At 40.0% G+C, this 23,291-nt stretch overlaps 2 protein-coding genes across 4 annotated transcripts; both read right to left on the bottom strand.

Moving 5' to 3' along the window:
* Positions 1-2,195: 2,195 nt before the first annotated feature.
* Positions 2,196-21,367, bottom strand: LOC122657010. Of its 3 annotated transcripts, none has more exons than XM_043851749.1 (6): positions 9,909-9,923; positions 7,656-7,971; positions 3,702-3,806; positions 2,942-2,998; positions 2,441-2,766; positions 2,196-2,285 (listed from the first exon to the last, which is right to left on the bottom strand). In XM_043851749.1, the coding sequence occupies exons 2-6, from the start codon at positions 7,965-7,967 to the stop codon at positions 2,276-2,278; spliced, it is 810 nt and encodes a 269-aa protein (XP_043707684.1). In that variant the 5' UTR covers positions 7,968-7,971; positions 9,909-9,923; the 3' UTR covers positions 2,196-2,275. The 3 variants fall into 3 exon arrangements, with proteins under 3 accessions (XP_043707684.1, XP_043707683.1, XP_043707685.1); XM_043851748.1 differs by lacking the exon at positions 9,909-9,923 and adding an exon at positions 8,087-8,102 and having other exon boundaries at positions 7,656-7,972; XM_043851750.1 differs by lacking the exon at positions 9,909-9,923 and adding an exon at positions 21,350-21,367 and having other exon boundaries at positions 2,211-2,229.
* Positions 10,268-21,690, bottom strand: LOC122657007 (protein LOW PSII ACCUMULATION 1, chloroplastic). The gene is made up of 5 exons (XM_043851746.1): positions 21,399-21,690; positions 13,537-14,100; positions 13,408-13,458; positions 12,932-13,101; positions 10,268-10,688 (listed from the first exon to the last, which is right to left on the bottom strand). The coding sequence occupies exons 1-4, from the start codon at positions 21,650-21,652 to the stop codon at positions 12,960-12,962; spliced, it is 1,011 nt and encodes a 336-aa protein (XP_043707681.1). The 5' UTR covers positions 21,653-21,690; the 3' UTR covers positions 10,268-10,688; positions 12,932-12,959.
* Between the last annotated feature and the right edge of the window lie 1,601 nt (positions 21,691-23,291).

Genomic DNA, 23,291 nt, shown 5'->3' with positions numbered 1-23,291 from the left:
AAGAATGTAAACCAAACACAGCTTAGGTTAATGAAATATCTGTTTCTTTTTTAGACATACAAATACAATGATCATCCCATAAGGAACCTTGCATGGATAATAAAATTTAGGGTCCCTCCCTACCACCCAAAAGAGCGTCGAGCTCCTCTCCAGCAACCCCATCGCCCAGGAAGTGCCCAGTGAACATCCAACGGCTGGTTTGACTGAGCCCATGCTGGGATTTGTGCCTGCGCGCACTCAGTCAGCCCAGATGTTGGGTGCCTCATTGGCCACTCCTTGAGTGATGGACTCCCTGGAGAGGAGCCGGATCCCCCAAAAGATGCAAAATATGAGAAAAGCTTGGAACAATCTCTCAGCCACTACTAAGTATTATCATCACCATATAGCATTTGTTTGCACTATAGGCATTAGAACCGGTTTTCTCTCTCTCTCTCTCTATCTGTGAAGATTCTTAGGAGGGAATCCTATTAGCACAATGGTATTGGATCTGTTGTAGCCATTGATCAGGTCAGGACCCTGTGTGTTGTATGTGTGTGTGTGTATGCTGGTGGCTTCTTGAACTAAATTTGAATTTAAGGTGGGCCCACCTTAGCACACACAAAGGAGAATAATTTATTTATGTAGATTAACCCAAAAGAGAGATTTATAGTACCCACCCCCCCCAAAAAAAAAAAAAAACAAGCCTCATGCATCTGTAGTGTGTATATGTAATTTGCCTCTGTTACCAACCGACAAGCTTCTTGTGTCTACAAATCTGTATAATGCTGTCTCCATGTTATTTCATCTCTTCTGTTCCCACTTATAGTATGATCACAATTTCATAGTAACTCGGAGTCCAACCAGAAACTTACCTATGAAGATGAAGAGGCGAAGTGAAGTACCGTGATATAGTAGAAAAGGAATATACTATAATAGATGCAACTAAATGAACAATAATTTACAAACAACAATGAATTCATATGCAGCTTTAAGAAAGGAAAATATTTGTGTCTATCCAAATCAGATATCATTTTTACAACTGTGCTATTGGATGGACCACAGAGGATGTTATCGAGCAGACTTGAGATACCACTGCAATTATTTTGGAGCACAAGTATGTTTCTCTGTTCCTTATCATTCAAAGAAGAGCAATGCCATGGAGAGATAGACACCGGCCTTCTCGGTGGACGCCAAGGAACCACACTGAAGAAAGGATCAGGGTGAATGCTCTTTTGGGGATTTCTTCATCAGTGCCAGTAATCCGTTCTTCTGATGCATGCAAATGGATATAAATTATAAAAACCCATATGATGGGAAGACTCCTGGAGACTCCTTGTCATTCAAAAAAGAGCAATGCCATGGAGAGATAGACACCGGCCTTCTCTGTGGACGCCAAGGAACCACGCTGAAGAAAGAAGCAGGGTGAATGCTCTTTTTGGGATTTCTTCATCAGTGCCAGCAATCAGTTCTTCTGATGCATGCAAATGGATATAAATTATCAAAACTCATATGATGGGAAAACTCCTGGAGACTCCTTGTCATTCAAAGAAGAGCAATACCATGGAGAGATAGACACCGGCCTTCTATGTGGACACCAAGGAACCACACTGAAGAAAGAAACAGGGTGAATTCTCTTTTTGGGATTTCTTCATCGGTGCCAGTAATCCGTTCTTCTGATGCATGCAAATGGATATAAATTATCAAAACTCATATGATGGGAAGACTCCTGGAGACTCCTTGTCATTTAAAGAAGAGCAATACCATGGAGAGATAGACACCGGCCTTCTCTGTGGACGCCAAGGAACCACCCTGAAGAAAGAAACAGGGTGAATTCTCTTTTTGGGATTTCTTCATCAGTGCCAGTAATCCGTTCTTCTGATGCATGCAAATGGATATAAATTATCAAAATCCATATGATGGGAAGACTCCTGGAGAAATCTTGACTACATCCCTTATGTGGCTGATATTCCTCAAATTCCTAATTGGCACCAACAATTGGTATCTGCAATGGTGCACTCTCTCTTTATCTCCATCTATGTCATGTAGAGCAACTACTGCCATAGTCAATGGAATGATGCAAAGACGATTGAAAAGGGGCTTGACCCATGCCATTGGTTTGGTGATCTCTGAAATTTAAATATTTATTGCCCATGCTGAAATCATTCACCACTATGTTTTGAGTATCTTTATACTTTTGAAGCCGATCTATGCCTTTGTGGGTCTCCGCTCCCTTCATGGATTTGTCTTCACCTGTTGAAGAATTTCATTTAATCCATCCACTTCATCGATTGCATCTTTACTGATTACTTACTTTGGACAAATCTAATACATCACTATAATAATGTATACCAATCAGTAATGCATAAAGAAGTTTGTTATATGCTCATACATTATACACAAAACCATAATTACACAAAATCAAGAATGACATAGATGGAAGATGTTGAGAGATTCAACTTACCACACTGGAAACAATGGTCCACTGCCACCCTTCTTATCAGAGTCAGGAATGCTAGAGTAACAGTACAAGTGGTTACCCAGTTCCCAACTCCAGTCCTGGTTCCTTGACACAGACATTCGAGGCCATCTATTTATCCTCACATAATGTTCTCTGATCCTTCCCTCCTCCACAAAACTGGTAACAATTGAATAAGTGCATTCATGACCACCCCACACCTGGTCACCAGAATCTGCAGTTTGGGTACCATTTGTGTGGAAGTAGCGGCGCATAGAAGGGCCTGTACCTATCCAAGAAGGATCCAGATTCCGCCAATATTCAGGAGCTGCCTGTCAACCAAGGAGTTTCAGTCAGATTGGTTTTATATGTTGAGCTCCAAAGAAATGTTTCTTGTATAAAATAAAGAATTGTTCATAGGTGCAGATGATGTTCACTTCACAAGACTGGTTATATCTGAGTTCAACCAAGTAAATAAATTTGCAATTCCATAATAGTGGCACAGACCTTTGTAAAACGGAATTCCCAGACATGATCGCAGAGGTCCTCTTTCATGATGCGGGTCTGATAAATGCAAGCTCCAGATTGGTTAGAAGTTACTTAAACACATACATTGAGAGAGAGAGAGAGAGAGAGCGAGAGAGAGAGAGCTGCCCAGCATTGCTAAATGCTACTTTTTGCTACTTTTAAAATGTGAAAAGCAAGGTCTCTTTGGGGTTGTACCCCTCAACCACGGTTTAAGTTCATGACATTGGGCAAGGTATTGGCAGAGGCCGATACTAATACGGATCAGCCTGTATCGGCCTGGATCGGATGATTTTGCCCCTGTTTTTCTTTAAAATTTGGGGTTTTTGACATTTTTATCCTTGGTCAGTAACGTTACACCAGTATGGGTTCGGTCAGGTATCGGGATCTGTGGATGCCGATACCACTCCGGATCGGCCGTATCAGCCGATCCGAGACCGATACCTCAAACCATGCCCTCAAATACAATCAAGAGTCGAGGCATAAGATGTCATTCATCTAGTATCATGAGGGAATCATGCATAATGTTAGAATAGCATTTAAACAGATGGACCGTTACAAACTCTGGGAAGAGATAAATCAAACATTCAAATATGAAAGAGAAGTATTCCTGAAGTAACCCAGTCCCAAACTTTCAAACGATTTCTGGTGGGTCAAATGTGGTGGACATAACTGCAATCAGTAAGAAGGGAAGCACAATGTATCGAGGATGATAAGTCTGCACAATTGAATATTTACTCACACGTTTGGCATCCAAGACAGAATGTGAATAAGCAGCCAACTTTGATATTCCCCGTACTTGTGATGGACGAGGTATGTGTGCTTTTCCCAGCCACAACTCCTTCAACTGAAAAGAAACTAAATTAGCCCATCATCAAATTCCTACTTAGAAGCCTACAATAAAGAAAAATATAGACAGCTTCAGTTTTTAATGCAATTTCAAACTTTGTTACAACCAAACACCATATGCCAATTGAAATTTAGTTGCATGTTAGAATGCTTGTATAATTGTGCTCAGAGAACACAGGAAACCAACCTAAATATTACAAGCACAGACACTTTCACAAGAGACATATGACATCATCAATAGAAGGGAAAATGAGGACACTAATGGCATTCAAAAAGTGGCATTGCAATAACTAGTATAATATTTTATCATGTCAGTATAGGTACATTATGTATTTTTATGTATTCAAGTAACTTTCTGATGCCAATATTGGTATGAGCTGACCAAACAGGATCCATGAAGATTGAATAACAATGACTCAGAAAATAAAACCTGAGAACTCTAAAAATGATTCCTCAACCATCATGGCATTCAACATCTTGTCATTTTGTAGTTTTATCAAGTAATCTTTTCAAGCATCAACTGGCATTGATAACGCATGTTGATGCTTATAACATATTATTTTCTGTTACAAACTTGAAAACATATGTTAGCCAACGTTGTGTTCCCCCTCCCCCCCTCCTAAGGGAGGTCAGCAGTTAGATATGTCAACTTTTGCCCATGAATTTATGTTAGTATAATTTGTTATAGTGATCGACCATTATGAGAAGCATATCTAACATTCATGTTCACCTACTTTGATCAAGGGCTAATTCCATTTCACCAATAGATGCAGAGAGTAAGCCACATCAGATGAGTCTTAGTCTCTCTCTCTCTCACGCACACACACACACATGAGAAGCCTTCTTCTTTTTTTTTTTGTGAGGGGGGGGGGGGAGATGGGAACCCTCCTTTAAAGACACTACATAATTCACCAACTGTGGCAACCTAGCCAAACAAAACAGGACCTGTAGAGGAAGAAGAAGAGAACTGAGAGAAAGAGAGAGAGAGAGAGTGCTAGGACACAATAGGATTCTGTGCTTCCTATTGTGAGCTTCATCCATTATTTATAAAACAGTAAGTAGACTCTTAGTAGGAACCTAATTACAAAAGAAACAATAGACAAAACTAACTCTAACATAGGTAAAACTTAACTTATACCACGATAGGGACACTCACCCCTATCGTGACCAACACGCAACACCATCACTAAAAACAGCAAGTACCGCAGTATATATCTTAACACCAACAGATATAACGACCAAAACAGAGATGGGCAGGAACAAGTATTCCCTAATACTCCAAGATTTCATTAATTAATGATTTCTAATTGCACATTACAATCAAATATTTTTCTTCCATCCAATATATATGTGACTTTTTAATTGAGTTCTATATCATCGCATGTTCATTATTGATCCTCCTACTCCTACACAAATATACGTTAAGAGGTTGATCGACTTGATCCCCATCACCCTGGATACCTCATACAAACCATAGACAAAGAGACAACCTACAATTTACCATCTCCTCTCATAGTCCATTTTCATGATTTTGTTATCCTCATGATTTTGACAGCCTAAGGTCTCAGAACATATCTGTAAATAACCATATATACTACATTATTAGAACAGAAACTGTTTAAACCAATACTATAGAAATGATTTTTTTTTTGGCCAAAGTGTCACAGACTTGTACATTTGGACACAAACTGATGAAAGAGGACAATAATATCATAAGCTATTCTAGGATATATACCAATTATCAAATATGACTCTGGAGGTCGGCTATGACCTTAATGCTTCACTATAGATATATTAAAGAAAGAAGCAACACTACTCCTGTCCCGCTGTCTTATCAAGCAATATTCCCATATCAAGTGATGCCTCTGAGCATATCAGGACATAACACAGGGAAACCACTAATTAAGTACAGTGAAAAAACTAAACAGAGCATGTTCAATGGAGGGGAAACTCAAGTCTGTCGTTGGGTTAAATATGATCCACACAATGAATTGGATCTTCTCTTTTTTTTTTGTTTGTGTTGGGGGGGGGGGGGGGGAGCTTCAGCTTATGAAAAGTCAGAGATTAGAGAAAATCAAGTCCTATGTTGGTCCTTTTATCCCTATTCTGGCACTGTGATGAGATTAAATATATCGTATCCATCTCATGGGTAGGGTAATTCGGCAAGACGAGGCTGATGATAAGGGCATATTGGGGATATATAGGATCTGCTGAAGAGGGGGAAGGGGAAATATCCTCTGAGATTTAAGCTTTGAGTTTGATGGGATGGAGGGGGATCTTTGCAGTTTTTAGTAGGGCATGGTTTCGGGAAGGTCTACGTTGCATTCTCACTTGTGTATGTGCTAGAATCTGACACAGATTCAATTAATGCTAAAAAGAATTGGAATCATGAACTTGGCAATACAATCAAACAAGTTGAGGAAACTGGCTATATAGTCTAAAGAAGGAGCATCTTATGAACTTCTATGACAAACCTATAAATTCCATATAGTTTTCTAAGTCAAATCTCCTAGTTTTTTGGGTTTATTTATTTAGGTCTTTAGTTGATTTCTACTTGGGTTTTCTCATCTTGTGGACATCAACATTAGGATTACATGAATATACAAATAAAATCAAATCCTATGTCTTCAAATGTTCTTGAAAGATTCTTAAACTTGATCCACTTTCATCTTGATATATTCTTTAACACGATCTCCAAAGTTGGATCAAATTTTCATCTCACGGAAGTTTGTAGCTTCATCACGAAAGTCCGTTGATAGCAGATCTTCTTCAATTAACATCCATTTCTTCCATTATTGGTTTCACCTCAAGGACTTGGGTTCTATCATTCTCTTAGCACATAAACAATCATGTTAGAACACCCAAAGACACATCATACAAGGTTTTCATATCCAAAACACATAATCATTTGGAACCTTCTAGGTTCAACAAAAACCATAGTTGTTATGGCGAATAGGAGACCCAAGGCGTTGGAGGGGTGCTTAGAAGACAAGGCGCTCGCCTAGGCATCCTAGGCTTTCAATATATGACTATCTGTGATATAACAACAAAACAATCTTCCTCCCCAATCCTTTTCTGCATTGGGATAGGTTCTCTACAACAGCCGCTCGAGAAAGATTGAAGAGGGACTACCAGGTTTGCAAAGAGATTGGTCGTACAAGATTTGGGTTACATACACATTGCCTTTGTGTATGTAACCCAAATCATGGGTTTGTCCAATGAGAAGAAAATACGGTGAGGAATATACAACATATATACACTGGATCCCATAATTGGTTGATGTGATTGAATAATTGATGGAGGTGATTGAAGCTATTGATGGTATCAATCCCATTAATCACTAATACTCCCTCTCAAGTTGGCGTGTAAGGATCCTGAACAACCAAGTTGGAAATCAAAAATTGAAACTGAGAAGCACCAAATGATTTGGTGAACATATCAGCCAATTGTTGATGAGATGGCAAGGAAGCAGTGTGAATGAATCCATCCTGCAATCTTTCATAAGCAACCCAACCCAACCAAAAAAAAAAAGAAGGCAGAATCCTAAAGTTAATTTAAGCTGATGCATGTTGTGCTGCAGTCTCACAATCAGGTTGCAACAAAACAAACGAAAGAACCATGCCAACAAAGAATAAAAAAATAGTAAGCTATAATACCTCTATTTGTAATTAATCCAGTCTGGAAATGAAATGAAGCAACATAAGGAAGAAAACTAATAGTCTACCAAAATCCAGAACGAGAGAACAACAGATCAAATTCTCTATTTTTAGGGAAACAGAGAATGACCCAATTGCAATAACAGCCAACCAGAAGTGAAGAAATAAGAGGAAGAAGGGGAGAAAGTAACCTTGCTCCTCCAGAGCCTGTCGCTGGAAGAAACTGCATGCCAACCACGAGAGACAAGAAGTGAAAGTGCCACGCTCCGTGCATCGAGACGACTCAGTATCATCAACATGATATCCCGTCCAAACACCACCAGAGGATCCTTAAGAAGCTCAGACCTCTCTTCTTCCATGTATCTCTTCCTCTTCTTGCTCTTCTCCCAAGTGGGCAGAACTCTTTCATCTTCACCATCATCTGTGTCGTCTCCAGACACCAATTCCTCCCCCTCCACTTGCTGCTGCTTCTTCCTGGTTTCTACTTGAGCAGTTTCCGCCATTAGGACTTCCAATAATCGAAGTACCATGGAGGCCGAACTCGACAGCAATTGAGAGGTTTTGTTGACTCGAGTAAGAGAGATCTGACCTGTAATCGTACACTGAGACTCCACATAAAGACAGAGAGAGAGAGAGATGTTGGGAAAGAAGAGCAGTTTTTTTTAAAGACAACGACTCAACTGAAAATATCTGTTCCATTACATTTCCACTGCGTGCAAGAATCGTTATGCTCTCCTGTCTGCTGCCCGGACGGGACCGTTCTGTCCTCTCACATGGGGACGCAAAATGACGACTTAATCTGCTGCCCGAATACACTGTTTGGGCGAGGTTAAGTTGTCATTTTGCATCCTCATGTGAGGGGACAGCACGATCCTGTCCAGGCAGCGGACAAGAGAGGGAAAAAATTCCTACGAAGCTATCCATGGGCAAAAAACGGTGGGTGCCCCTTAGATTTGCCAACCCAATTTGGCTCTAAAAACGGTGGGTGCCCCTTAGATTGGATCAGGATCATCTTCAGGGAACCCAGCGCCCAGGGTGCTGCCAGGGGACATCCAACAGCTGAGCTGTGTCGCACACATTTCGATGCATGCCTAGGGATGTGTGCGACACAGCCCAATGGCTGGCCTGGGCGTGCTGCGCTCCCTGGAGACGAGCTAAATTCCCTTAGATCACTTTTACTTTTACATGTCACGTTTCAATTTTTTTGTTTTCTGTAGATTGCCCACCGGGTCTCCCTAAGCTAACCCACAATTTGGATCCTGGCAGGACCGTGCTGCCCAGACACGGTGAGGCATGCAATGACCGCCTTGCCCCTGCCCAAATGCCTTGCCCAAGTAGGGGTAAAGCGATCATTGCATGCCTCACCGTGTCTAGGCAGCACAATCCTACCGGGCAAATCGGCAGTAGAAGGAGAAGGTTCATCATTATGGTGTAGAGAATAGTATCTTAGGAATCGATATTGGATACAAGATCCGTAAATACGTATTTGTCTGGATTGGACGGATTTACCCTTGATTTTCTTTTTAAAACCGATTTTTTAACCTTTACACTTGGTATGTACCGATCCACCGATATAGGATCACCCCACAATCAATATTAACTTCCACCAATACCAACCCAACCCAAGTGATTCCTTTGATCCACTACAAATCGCTAGAACCGTGGAGAGAGAGTATATTTCATAGCCTACCCCACCGGCTCAGAGACCTCTCTATAACCTTTGAGGAACCATTCTCTGCATGGAAGCGCAAGGGCCATGCGTGCACAGCGGCCAATAAGAGCATACGTTATGGCACATTGGGGGGGGGGGGGCGTCATTTCTGCCCCTCATTGTGCCTGGGCCCTGCATCCCTTGAAGGGAACTTTTCTTCATAACCTTTTTAGCTATATGTATCATGCATACTCATATTCTTATTTAGTGTTGTGCAGTACAAATTTTGAAGTTTGTGCTTTAGGTTTGGATCTTAGACAAACCTTTTTTTATGACAGAAATGACCTTTGAAGATAGGATAAGTTTACCTCCACCCGATGAATGGTCAAGCCACCATCCTAAGTTCACAAACCCTTCCTTGGTTTTAGTATCTTTCAAAAATGCCCTCCCGATACCCTTTCCCGCCTTCTCCCGCCCCACGGTGAATGGGATCCCATTCACCATGACTGAAGGAAAACTCGCTCCGTTGGGAAATTACGGATGTACTCACTCTATGTTTATAAACAGTGAAAAACTGCAAGCATATGCCATCTTTTGGCCACTTTGGTTAGAACTAAGAAGTGAAAGAAAAACTGAAATAGAATGAAAGGCAAAATTAAATGAAAAAAGATTAAAAAAGATGTTCAACGGGTCGTTTGGGGGAGCCCAGTTCATTGTGGCCTACGCCAGCACTCCCATGAGTCTATCTCTCTCCTCCTCAAAATAAAGGGTCAGAGGTGTCTTTTCATATGGGGAAGAGAGAGAGAGACTCATGGGAGTGCTGGCGTAGGCCACACTCCCGGACAGAGTTCTTCTTCCCATATAATTGGCCAATTTTCAAACCCTGATATATCCATGTGGGAGAATTGAATTGGACTGGAAATCTCCATACTAATAGATGAAAATGTGGACATGTCAACAATAGAAGCACCAAGAGCATTAGAGAAGCATAGAGTAGAAAAGTGACAGAAAAAGAGTAGAGTTCAAATGATCAAAATATTGAGAGATTCATTCACTCTATGATAAGCCCTAACATTTTGTGCAGTTGTCTGTAACATGCTATTATTATAATGGAATGAATTCCAATAGGATTCTTTATTGTGATTCACCAAGCAAAATAAGCTGGAGTTAAATCATTTCCCTTTTTCATACCCATTTACCACAAATGATTAGAACAATAAACAAAGTCAACAAACTGTACAATTTACACTAAGAATGCAGTACACAAAAACAATGTTTTCATTAGTAGTCTTCTTGTGGTTGCAAACTGCCTTTCCTGTTGAGATCCAAATGAAGGATCCTGTAAAATTAGTAGAAGAACTGTAGAATAATATAAAAATATAACCAAGAGAGGTAATGATCCTATGATCCTAGAGCCTGCAACATTATTTGAAACAACAAAGTTCACATGTTGATATTGTTACATGGCATACAAGAAATGTAGCTTTTGTTTCCTTCAAGACTTTCATGGAACATTGCCTCCTGCATTCTGATTCCCAAGCAGATCTGGTATGAACATTGCAATGACAAGTATCTGCAACTAAAATGCAAGATTACTAGAGGTGCTCCAGAATTCAAGCCTAGAGAATTCAGATCATAAAAACTAATTTAAACAAGGTTGGACAAAACAGAGGGGTTCCTCCATCTCTAACACCACTACAGGATTTGCCGGGTTTGATTGTCAGCATGTGTAAACTACTGCATACTTTGGTAAGGAAAAATTATGCAACCATGTGTTTTCGATTTCTCTCAAGAATCTCCTCCAGAGAAGTTCAATTACAGGGTAAGGCCGCTGTCTAATCAGTAAAAGCAGAAAATTTACATACAAAAAGAGAATATAACAGTCTTTTCACCTGATTCAAGTTATTGTTGCAGCCATATGTAGGTACAGTTTTTTTTTTGTGTCAGCAGGTTGATCAGTGCCGAGTGCTTGCAGGTGAATCATGGGCTCTAAACCTCAGACAAGAATTTATAACTGAATAACCTCTCTAATGGAAAGCTAAAAATAAAGCTGACATGACAAGTTTTGACATGTGAAGAATATTGCAGAAAGAACAAACTGGTCAACCTAAAATTTTCACTGTCCTAGTATTAACTGTCTTTTCCTCATTCATTGACCTCTGTCAGGTCACATATAAATTGATGAAAATTAATACAGAATATTTTAAGCAGAAAAGACTAATACTCTAATAGCTAAATTTTATGTAGTAGGTCGAAAATGAAGTAAAATTTCCACATTGCCATACTTCTCTACCAATATCCAGGTACTTTATTCTAGACTGAAGAAATAATTAGTTATTAGACTGATGGTGTTTCAATATCTACCGATATCTAGAGAAGAGAAGTGTTTCAAGAAAATATATGGGCACAATTAAAGATACGTATGATGGTGTGGTGACAAGTATAAGAACTGTGGGGGGGTCAATGTAGTGAATTCCCAATCACAATTGGGTTACATCAAGGATCAGCTTTAACCCTTATTTGTTTGCTCTTATCATGGATGATTTAACCAGATATATTCAAGATGAGGTTCCTTGGTGTATGTTTTTTGCTTATGATATTGTCTTGGTGGATGAGACAAAAGCAGGGATTAACGCCAAGTTGGAGTTATGGAGATCAACCTTGGAATCAAAAGGTTATAAGATAAATAAAACGAAGACAAAGTATATGGTGTGTAGCTTTGGCTACACTAGGACGGACAATGAGGTGGTGAAAATTGATGAGAAGGCGATTCCACAAAGGGATTATTTTAGGTATCTGGGCTCAATCATATATAAAGAAGGTGATATAGGGGATGATGTTTCTCAAATAATTAAAATAGGATGGATGAAGTGGAGAGGTTCGTCCGGAGTGTTGTGCGATTAGCGTATTCCTTTAAAACTTAAAGGAAAATTTCATATGACAGTCATATGACCGTCTATGATGGATAGTTAAGAAGCGTCATATAGATAAACTCGGTGTAGCAGAGATGAGGATGTTGAGAAGGATGAATGGCAAAACTAGGAAGGATAAAGTAAGGAATGATCATCCTAGAGCTGATTTGGGAGTAGCCCTGATACATGATAAGCTACGAGAAAGTCGTTTAAGGTGGCATGGCCATGTTCAACGGAGGCCTTTGGATGCCCCAGTATGGAGTGGTTTGATTCAGATTGAAGGAATTAAAAGAGCCAGGGGCAAACCTAAAATGACATTAGGAGAAGTGGTGAGAAAAGACATGCATAGCTTAGGCCTTGTATCAAGTATGACCTCGAATAGAGCTTATTGGAGGGCAAGGATCCATGTAGCATTCCCCATTTAGTTGGGATAAGGCTAAGCTGTTGTTGTTGTGTAAGTTGTGTTAGTTACACAAACTATTGGAAATTTAGAAAAGTTACCATTTGTTTTTCTTTTAACTTTACCTTACAACATACATCCAACCAGAGGGGAGCCATAGAGAATGAAATCAAAAGAGGGGCTTTAAACCAATCTGGACATCCAAAAATATAGCAGGAAAAATAAACAGACATGAAAACTATATAAAACTCTACAAACAGTGACAATGAGAGAGCGGCAAACAAAGCACATTTTAAGTCGTTGATGACAGTTTTTCTACTTTATAATTTAGTCTATTACTTTTAACCATATTTCTATTGGATGAACGAGCTTAAAAGAGAGGCTGTAATACCAATTCTGATATCCAAAAACAGGCTAGGTCAAATAAGACAAATAGGTGGAATTGTGAACAGAAGTTAAATTAATAGATCCGTAGCATAATTTAAGTTGACAAGAAACTCTGACCTTCAAAGAACAAAATTAAGGACATCTTCTAAAGAACTCTTCCATCCATGCCATCCAGTACACCTGACCAAAGTCCCTTTACCGGTGGTAATTGTGCAACAAAAGCATTCCAGGGAGGATAACCAATGCCACTCCCACGGACACGACCATCCATTCGTAGAGATATGTACCTTTAAAATGAGCACCAATGAGAAAAAGCTTCTTGATGAAAAACACATAAAATTTTACTCCAATGCAGGCTCAAATTCATGTTATGTGCATTACTAATACATTTTCAGATCTTAGATTATTAATAGTAAATTTTTGTGAATTTTTTAATGGAACTAGTGATCTATTTCAAATTTTAATTTATAACACTGAACCCACATGCAAGGTATAAATTAGAACACGACTACACGATTCATATATAGGCTTATTCCTTGAGCTTCTAGAGATTAGTAAGAATGATTAACATATCAGGATATCAAGACACTTACACAGGAGATTCAATTGAGACCTTAGCCAGTTTCTTCTGTTCATCTAACCACCTGCCAATACAAGAGAAAATCAGGGAAAGAAGGAGCAAGAAGAAATTGACAAATTATTTTCATAGCACCATCTCTTACTTGGACCACTCAGAAACATAAAGAGGAACCAGCTGCCAGAGTCTCTTCCTTTTAGTGGTCAACCCCTTCAACTCCTCACTCTCCTCAAATTCAAATCTGGGTACATCCCCATCCATAGCAAAAGGCACCACAAGTACCCCTCGATCAAGAAGCCTCTCAGTGAAAGGTTCACTAAGTCTGAAGGACTCTGTAATGAAGGATGCAGGACCAGCAAGGATTACAAGACGGGCAATTCCTCGCAAAGAACTGACAGAAATAACCTTCTTTTGATCTACTCGCAACTTAAGATTTGAAAGGCTTTCCTCTCTTGAAAGCCTCGCTAGTTGTGCATTTTTAGCACTATTCTCCCTAGAGTAAAGAAATGCGAAGATAGACAAGGCCCCAATATCTATGCCAAGACCCTTCACGATCTCAGAGACTTCTGCTGCTTTTGTCAGTGCAGCAATCAATTGTGTTGTGGCTATTAATCCTCCCAGGCCACTGCTAGCAATGAAAGCCAGATAGAAGAACATACGAAGTGTGCGGAAGGGAGACAGAACTTCACTCCGTATCTTGGCTGTAGAACTGAAGCACAAACAAAGTGGTGATTACAACAAAGCCCCTGATCAGAAGCATTAGATAAACAAAACTAAGTTAGAGTTTATTGGACTTTAAACAAAGTTGCTAAAATCTTAATTACTTCCAGCTTCTGAAGTGTTAATAAAAACAAAAACATGACAATATGCCATACTTGTATAATGAAAGAGTTGAATTAAATAAAAACAGTATTCCAAATACTTCATGGCCAGACAATAGTTGCTTGTAGAAGAAAAGTTGAGAATCCAGTGGTAGTTCTATCAACTACATAGTACTAGGGATAGTGGTCATGGATGATCTTATTAACCATATCTTCTATTAGCTGTACAGCTGCATATTCTCCAATCCCCAATCCCCAATCCTTAACCCTTCATGTGTGTACAACCTTATCACAACCTTATCTCTAGCTGTTAATTGTCTGTAAATACGGTTCCCTTCAATTGAAGATCCGATTATCTTAGATTAAGAAGAAATCTTCTCCTTCTCTTTGTACAAATATACACGTTGATAGTGAATTTGATATTGACTTCAACCATCAAAATTCAAATCTCTACATGGTATCAGAGCCAAATTGGCATCAATAGATTTCCCTTGCATTCCTGTGTTTTCTCTTCAACCCAATCAAGGTCTTCATCCTTCATCCCAACATGAGTTCCGTGGATTCAACGCAGGCTCCCCTGAACCCAACTCCATCATCTCCACTGACGGCATTGCGAACCCGTTCTTTCTACATCCCTCTGACAACCCAGGAACAAATCTTGCCATCCATCCATTAACTGGCGACAACTACACCACCTGCATCAGACTATGATTATGGCATTCACAGCCAAGACAAGATGGGGTTCATTGATGGGACAAATCCCAAATCTCCTCCCACCGATCCACAATCTGCCGCCTGGCTTAGTGTCAACAACATGGTTCTATCTTGGTTACTGAACTCCATCCATCGAGACTTGGCATCCTCTGTCTTGTATGCTGATTCAGCCGCAGCTGTTTGGAAAGAATTACATGATCTTTTTCATCATTAAATGGCCATTGGATTTTTTCCCTTGAGTGCACCATTGCTACGCTGTTGCAAAGTATTGCAATGCTTTGAAAAGCTCTTGGGATGAAATCGCAACCTATAATCCCCTTTTCTTGTACATGTGAACAATATTGCACCTTCGCCGAGCATTATTAAAACCAGCAATTGATTCAATTCCTCATGGGATTAAGTGATACTTATGTACCCATTCGCAGCCAGATCCTACTCATGGATCCATTGCCCTCTCAGGGTCGTGCATACTCTCTTGTTCTTCAGGACGAGTCACAACGACTACTTCAGTTGCTGCTCACCCCAGAAGGATCCTCTCTGCTTGCAACCCCCAATATTGTTCCTGCGTCTCCTGATGGCTTCCAAAATCTGACCCCTAGTGTTAGAAAAACAACGCCCAGAAATGGGGATTTTGGAGAAGAAACGAAGATAGAGAGAAGAACAAGCACATAAACACAGAGAGTTATGGTTCACCCCCAAGAAGATAGGCTACATCCACGTCCGGCGATAGAACTGGTTTCATTACTTCTCTGAAAAAAAATTACAAACCCTCAGATTTCTCTCACACCTCTCACAAAGTTAAGAACACTTTACAAGAGAACCCTAACCCAGAAAAGTACAGAAATGCCCTTGGAAGCCCAAAAAACCCACCCGGTCTGGTTCGGACCTGAACCTAACATATGTCGATATACATATCATTTCGAAGGTCTCGACGAGCTCTACAGGGGACAGGCCTACGGCACTGATGTATGCACTTTTAAGCCTTTCTGGCACGTTTCGAAGGCGAAACGGCCCTTCGAAGATTCCCCACAGCACTTTCTGGACTGAGATCAGGCTTCACCAATAACACCTGGTTCTGTTAATGCTGTCATACGTCCACGGTCTACTGATCGGCGTCCCAAATCAAGATACCATTGCTTGTATTGTCGCATCCCTGGTCATACCTGCAATGTATGTTACAAGCTCAACGGCTATCCCTCTCATTATCGTGTTGCACATTGTTCACAGCCTTGAGACAACATCTCAGCTGATGCAACCACTCTACGGCGCCATCCACCACTTCTACAGTCACTTCTCTTACTGCTGACCAATAGCAACAGATTTTGCGCCTACTCAATGAGGTAATGTGCAGCCAGCCGCAAATCTTACAGGTACACCTCTTTGCTTTAATTCTTTTGTTCATGCTCCTTCTATATGGATTCTTGATACGGGCTACTGCTCATGTTATTCATTTCCCCGATTTATTGCATGACACTCACCCCCTTCTTCCACATCTATTGGCCTTCCGATGGTAGCACTGTCCCTATTTCAAGTGCCAGTTCCCTTCACCTCACCCCCAACATCACTCTACCTAACATTCTTTATGCCCCATCATTTTGGTATAACCTTATTTCTGTCCACCAGGTTACAAATCATTTAAATGCCTATGCAACTTTTTTTTTCTTCTGTCTTATTCAGGACCTAATGCAGCCTCATTGGAAGCTACAGATCGGGAGAGTCGAAATCACGTTCTCTACGTGACCAGGAGTTGATCAATCGAACAAGAAAATTAAAATTGCAATGGAAACTCCAATTGAGAGTTCCAAATACTCAACTGAGCAATTTTCATTAAACTTCATAATCTGCCTTCATTCAATCATGGAGGATTACATATATAGACTTAGAGCTGAGTATGAATAAGGAAGAAAAAAAAAAAAGATTCCAATCTCTAATCTTCAATCAGCCAAAAATACTTCAATCAGAATCCAATCTTCTCTTCAATCCGCCCCATATACTCTCACTCAAAAATCCAATCTTCAATCCAATCTTCAATCAACCCAATATACTAGTCAGCTGATTGATCCTTTATTTAGTAATAATTTATTTAGCAACTAAGATAACTCCAAATCAATCCAAATCTTCCCCCTCTTAGGTGCAACTTCTTTCCTTAAAAATATTGGGAAGATAAGGAGTGAATGGGCTATTCTTGCAGGGGCTGACCATGCCTGGCACGCCTCTCCTTGACCAGGGCCGACCTTCGAAGAACCTTGGGGTGTGAGATGGCGGCTTCCACTTTGTCAGCTTCATGGTCCAAGTCCAGGGCTGCATTAGGACCACTCCACGGGGAAGGAGATTGGACGGGGCCATGAGCGTGGTGGTCTCTACTACCTCCATATTGGGAAGTCACCTCAATCTTTTGTATCTTTATTCACCACCCTTGAGTTATGGCATCAACGTCTGGGCCACCCTTTGACAAAATAAAGACCTTACGCAGCAGTTTGCTTTTTTCTTCTCCTTCTACAGCTCCTATTTGTGATGTATGCCCCCTTGCCAAACAACATTGTTTAGCTTTTTCCTCTAGTTCTATTTCAACTCATGTTGTTTTTGAAATAATACATTGTGATATTTGGGGCACTTATTCACCCACTACTACTGGTGCACGTTATTTTCTCACTATTGTCGATTTTTTCGCGATGCACTTGGATCTTTCTCATGCAGTTCAAATATGATACTTATAATGTTCTTTGCAAATTTTTTGCTCACGTTGCAACCCAATACAATTGTGCCATCAAGAACATACAGACCAACAAGGGTTTGGAATATTTTTCTCCGCCCAATGCAATTATTTTTTCATGACCATGGTGTTTCTCATCACCATAGCATTGTTGCTACACCAAAAAAAAATGGTGTAGTCGAACAAAAACACCATCCTCTCCTTAAAGTGGCTCGTGCTCTGCGATTCCACGCCCACCTTCCTATGTCATTTTGACATAGAACAGGTTGCACTAGAAGTCAAAGCCAAGTCAAATCAGAAAACGTTAAGTCTGTGCTTGTGGATTCTCAATTGAATTCTTATCTTTATCTTTATCCTTTCATGAGTTATCTTTGGTAGTTTCTTAGCCTCAAAGAATCTAGATTAGACTAAATAAGATTTTCTCAATTTCATATTTTTCCTTACCATTTTTAATAGAGTTATAATTGGAAAGTTTAAGTCTACTATATGTCGATGTAAGTTGATTTCATTCAATAATGATTTTATTATGACATGAGACTTTTTGTATTAGTTAGAGCACAAAACCAGCTTTCCAACAAATCCTGTATGCGTGAATATTGTCAAAATTGCTCTGAATGAAAATATTTTTTTAGATATCAAAACAAATGAATATTTTACCGCACTTTTGGTTTTTAGCAATGCTTTACCATATTAAGATTTATAGAATTTTTAGATTTGAGAAAAACCCTAGTATTTGAAAGTTGACAAATTTCACCTACCGCCGAAAATCCAATTTTTGTTCTTGAACTGTGGGGTTGACTTTTTATCCTTTTGGAATTTTTATTTTTATTTTTTAACTATTTTTATTGGATTCAAATAGAGGGTATTTGCTTATTTATGAATAATCTTAAATGACATTTGGCATAAATAAGGACAAATACCAAGTTGGATACCAATAAAACCCAATGCAAGGCGCCCTACAACAAACCCAACAAAACCGCCTGGGCGCCTAGGCGGCGCCTTGACAACTCTGTTCCCAGATACTTGGTGGTGATAAGGTAGTCACACTTTCAGACACTTTTTCACGAGTTCTACGCGTATCTTGTGAGACTTCTCATGATTCCACTACTGTGGATGGTTCAGCCTTGGCTTCTTACATACCATCCCGTAGTGGGACAGGGATTGGTGGTAGCCGTGGGGGTGGTTCTGATAAAGCCCCTATATCTGGGAAAGCTCCTACTTCTGGTTCAGATTCTTCAAGCATGGTGAAGACCTGTCACCATTGTGGTAGCACGGGACATATTCAACGCTTCTGCTAGAAACTTCATGTCAAACCACCACAGCACTAGTTTGCCAATTCTGCTGCCATTACCGAATCTACTGTGCCATCACTTTCTCCTTCTGAGGGTAAGACTATGATGATGTCTGATGAGGATTATGCCTGCTTTACTCAGTTCCAGATCTCTCAGTCTTCCCATCCTTCTGCTGCTACATATGGTCAGATAGGTAATGCCACTGCATGTCTCTCGACTGCTCCTCGCCCCTGGATCATTGACTCAGGAGCCTCGGAACACATGACTTGGGTTTCAGGTATATTTTCTTCCTTTCGTACATCATCCTCTAATGTTACCTTAGCTGATGGTTCTTTGGCTAAGTAACTAGTACAGGAACTGTTCAGGCCACTCCTTCTTTATCCTTATCCTCTGTTCTCTATTTACCTGAGTTCCCTTTTAACCGCCTGTCTGTTACTAAACTTACTAAAACTTATAACTGTTCTGTAACTTTTCTCTCTGATTCGTGTATCTTTCAGGACCTTACGACAAAGAAGACAATTGGTAGAGATCATGAGTCAGGGGGGTTGTACCTACTTGAAGACACCTTGTCTGTGGCATGTTCGAGTTTGGCATCTCCTCACCAAGTACATTGTTGTTTGGGTCATCCATCATTATAGAGTTTACGGATTTTAGATCCTCGTTTTCAAACTCTTTCTAGTCTACATTGTGAGTCTTGTCAGTTTGGGAAGTTACATCGTGTAAGCTATCCCCTTAGAGTCAGTCCAAGGTCTAATAAACCTTTTGCTTTAGTTCATTCAAATGTATGGGGTCCTTGTCCCGTTGTTTCTAAATTGGGATTTCGTTATTTTGTTACTTTTGTTGATAACTACTCCAAAGTTACTTGACTTTACTTAATGAAGAATTGTTCTGAGTTATTTTCTATTTTTTGTGCATTTGTGAATGAAGTTAACAAATCAGATGGATAACCTCGACAAATGCACAAAAAATATAAAATAACTCATAACGATTCTTCATTAAATAAAGGAATTGTGGAAGGAGAGAAATAATTTCCTCTTCTCTTCTCTTCTTACTCTCTTTTCCTCTCTTCTCTTTTATCATTTACAGGAGTTGTGGAAGGAGAGAAATAATCGTAGGCATGGGGAAGGTATCTGAATGGCCTTGACAATTATTATCAAGGTTAAATCTTGGATTAGGGAAATTTCCTATCCAATGAAATTCAATAAAAGCCTATCGTTGAAGGAGGAACTGATCTTGCAGATTATTCATCCCCAACCATAAAATAAAAACTTCTCTTACCGATATATTGGTGTCCTCCATCTCATGTGGTTAAATTAAATGTGGATGGGGCAAGTAAAGGTAATCCAGGCGTTAGTGGAGGTGGGGAAATTATTCACGACCAAAATGGAAAGTTGATAGTAGCCTTTTCCAACTTTTAAGGTGTCTGCACAAATTCAGTGGCAGAAATGAGGGCTCTTCTTGATGGTCTAAGATTGTGTTCTGAGTTGGGTTTCACAGGATGTCATATCAACTTGGACTCAACGTCTATTGTGCAGTTTGTCTTCAAAGAACTTATTTTTGGAGCTGCTGGTACTAGTTTCAAGAAGTGCTTACCTTGTCCGACTCTTTGGGTATCAATCTTTCTTTCTCATATCGCGAAAGTAATCGGCCAGCTATTTTTTGGTAAATCTTGCATGTGAATCCACAGTTAATGCTTTTTTCCACGCAAATCAGGTTTTTCTTCAGGAATTACACATGATCTTAAGGGAAGATAAAGCTGGTTTACCAATTTTTAGAATGTAATTTTTAGCTTCTTTTTTTGCGGGGTGGCTTTCTTATAGTTATGTGTGAGAGAGTGATCTGTTCCTTTGGGCACAGTAAGGCGGGTTAAGTCCCCCCCCCCCTTCAGATTTGTTTTGAATTAGTAATAAAATTTTAGGGGCTGCCCCGGGTCCCAAATAATATCCGGTTTAAATTAATCATAAAAATGATAGATAACTGTGTAGAAAATCGTTCGGATATCCTCGAAGAAAGTAACACCTCTCATTTTCTTTCGGAAAACTTGAATCCATTCTGATCTATAACAGTGGATGCAACAAAAGTAACAGCCTATGATCAAGACAATCAAGTACGGGCGGTTATTGATACAGTGAAATTACTTTGTAGCTTTCATCCACTTCCCATTTTATGAAAAAATCTAGTATCTTTTCAGCTTGAGGAAAGGTTGGAAGTTTACATGTCCAGTAAAGCTGAAACCATGTAGAACTAAGATGGGAAAACTAAATGTTCCAGTGAAACTAGTTCAATTGAAAGAGTAAAATAAACTAGAAAAATAAACACTGATAATATTTCAACTGAAAAACATTCATGTAGAAACTTAACTTCAGATACCCGGAAAGAAAAATCACTCGAATAAGGAATTAAAGAATTAAAGACTCAGAGAGAGAGAGAGAGAGAGAGAGATTTTGGGAATTGAAAGAAAGCGTACCTGATTTCGGGCGAAGAGGAGTCGTTGGCAGCAGAGCGAACGATGATGATGGAGGTGCTTTTGTGGAGGATCCGATAAGTTCTGTGGACAGAAGTGGTGGAGTTTCTGTGAATGGGAATTTGGCGGGAAAGCAAGGAGCCATTTTGATGAAAGGAAGGGCAGGCAATGACGCAGGAGAGGTGCGCCACGGCAGCCATAGAAACGAGAGGGACTCTGAAAACCAAACCACAAGGCGTCAAGGCCAACCCCCTCATTTGCAGACTTCGCAGTTTTGCCTCTGTGAGATGTTGGATGAACACGGTGGTGCCACGCTTTAGTGTTTGTTCATGGGAGGCCATGGCCCGGTCGGATCAACCGGTTTGTTCAATGATTCTAATGACCCAAGTAAGGGTGTCAAAATCAAATTGAAATTGAATATCGAACCCGAAGCCGAGCCAAATTAACCGAATCAATCCGAAATTTGATTAGGTTTCAGGTCTTCTAGATGAGTATTTAATTTGGCTCGGTTTGGATACGGTTTTAATTCAAAATCGATTGATTTGAACCGAAATCGAATTGAATAACCCACTTAAATCCAAAACCCTATATCACTATATGACCTTCTGTATTTCACTATTTCTCCTTTAATATTTTATAGTTTTATTTTTACTTCAAGTCTACTCTTCTTTGTGACTCTGTTTCTCTCGATTCTCAACTCCCACAGGGACCCATGGTCCCACACTAATATCACAACGCAAAGCTAAATATCAGGACCAAGGGGCACAAATAAATAACCAGCAACAACAAACATAATATAATGTTAGCAGCAACAATCACATTGCATCTAATATCAATAAATCCAGGTTGAAAGAGGAAATAATGTCTCTTATTTTTAGTTCCATTAGCTTCAAGGACACCACTGATACATAAGGCAAATCATTGTTGCAGGGGCATAAGATACTATTACAAGATGGGCATTTGTATGACTTTCAACAACAAATGTTGTTGGGAATTTAAAACCAAACATTAGAACAGTTTAGTAAACCAAATAGGAACCGAGCTGTATAACTGAATTGAAACCAAAATTTGACCCGAAGTGGAACTACATTGGAAAACTGAATTGGGACCGTAATCGATTCGAACCGAGCAGGTTCGGATTCAGTATCCATTTCTAGAACCAACTCGATTTTCAGTTCGGTTTCAGGTCACACCATCAGTCCATGGAACCAAACCGATTGACACCCTTAGACCCAAGCTCCACACACCAAATTCGACCGTTTCAGACTTCATTTTCACATTCAAACAAGAGCCGATCCATGATAGAAGTAGCAAATGGTTTGTCACCGTTATGACATCTCTGCCCGTATTAGGATAGGAGAGAGATAGATAGACACAAGGAGGACTCTTGTAGGTCACACTCTGGGACAGAAAACATCTATTCAAACTTTAAGGAACCTTGAAAGCCAACGTGACTGATGTACCCAGACAACTGGGGCATGAAATGATCACCCCACCCCTGTGAAAGGCAGAATTTATACCCTTATTAATGTCTTTGTGCACGCTCCAATGGCATCTGCACTAGTGCATGGGCCATACTGCCTTCAAGAACCCTCTCCCCAAATTTTAATTTAGAGATAAAGTTTTGTGTCTAGGAGCATGGTCTACATTAGCGCCTCTCCGTGTCTATCTCTCTCCTTCCCCCTATGAAATGTCATATTTGTCTCTTATTGGGGGAGGAGAGGGAGAGAAACACAAGGAGCACTGGCATAGGCCACAATCCCAAACAGAGAACATTGCTTGTTAGTTGTAGTAGACCCAGATTGAATCTCACGTCCCCACCCCTAAAGTTATTGTTGCATGTAACATGGTATATGTGATAAAAAAAAATATGGGTAAAAGATTTATACAACACCA

The sequence above is a fragment of the Telopea speciosissima genome, chromosome 3 (genome assembly GCF_018873765.1).
Source record: "Telopea speciosissima isolate NSW1024214 ecotype Mountain lineage chromosome 3, Tspe_v1, whole genome shotgun sequence".
Lineage (NCBI taxonomy): Eukaryota > Viridiplantae > Streptophyta > Magnoliopsida > Proteales > Proteaceae > Telopea > Telopea speciosissima.
The sequence above is the reverse complement of the archived record's forward strand: the minus strand, read 5'-3'. Positions and strand labels throughout refer to the sequence as shown.

Coding starts and splice junctions, on each gene's coding strand:
- LOC122657010 (XM_043851749.1), bottom strand. CDS start 7,967: ATGGCGGAAACTGCTCAAGTAGAAACCAGGAAGAAGCAGCAGCAAGTG. Junction 2,999..3,701: donor CTGTCTTGGATGCCAAACGT/GTGAGTAAATAT, acceptor TGCATTTATCAG/ACCCGCATCATGAAAGAGGA. Junction 2,767..2,941: donor GGGAATTCCGTTTTACAAAG/GTCTGTGCCACT, acceptor CTTGGTTGACAG/GCAGCTCCTGAATATTGGCG.
- LOC122657007 (XM_043851746.1), bottom strand. CDS start 21,652: ATGAGGGGGTTGGCCTTGACGCCTTGTGGTTTGGTTTTCAGAGTCCCT. Junction 14,101..21,398: donor TCCTCTTCGCCCGAAATCAG/GTACGCTTTCTT, acceptor TTTGTGCTTCAG/TTCTACAGCCAAGATACGGA. Junction 13,459..13,536: donor TATGTTTCTGAGTGGTCCAA/GTAAGAGATGGT, acceptor TTGTATTGGCAG/GTGGTTAGATGAACAGAAGA.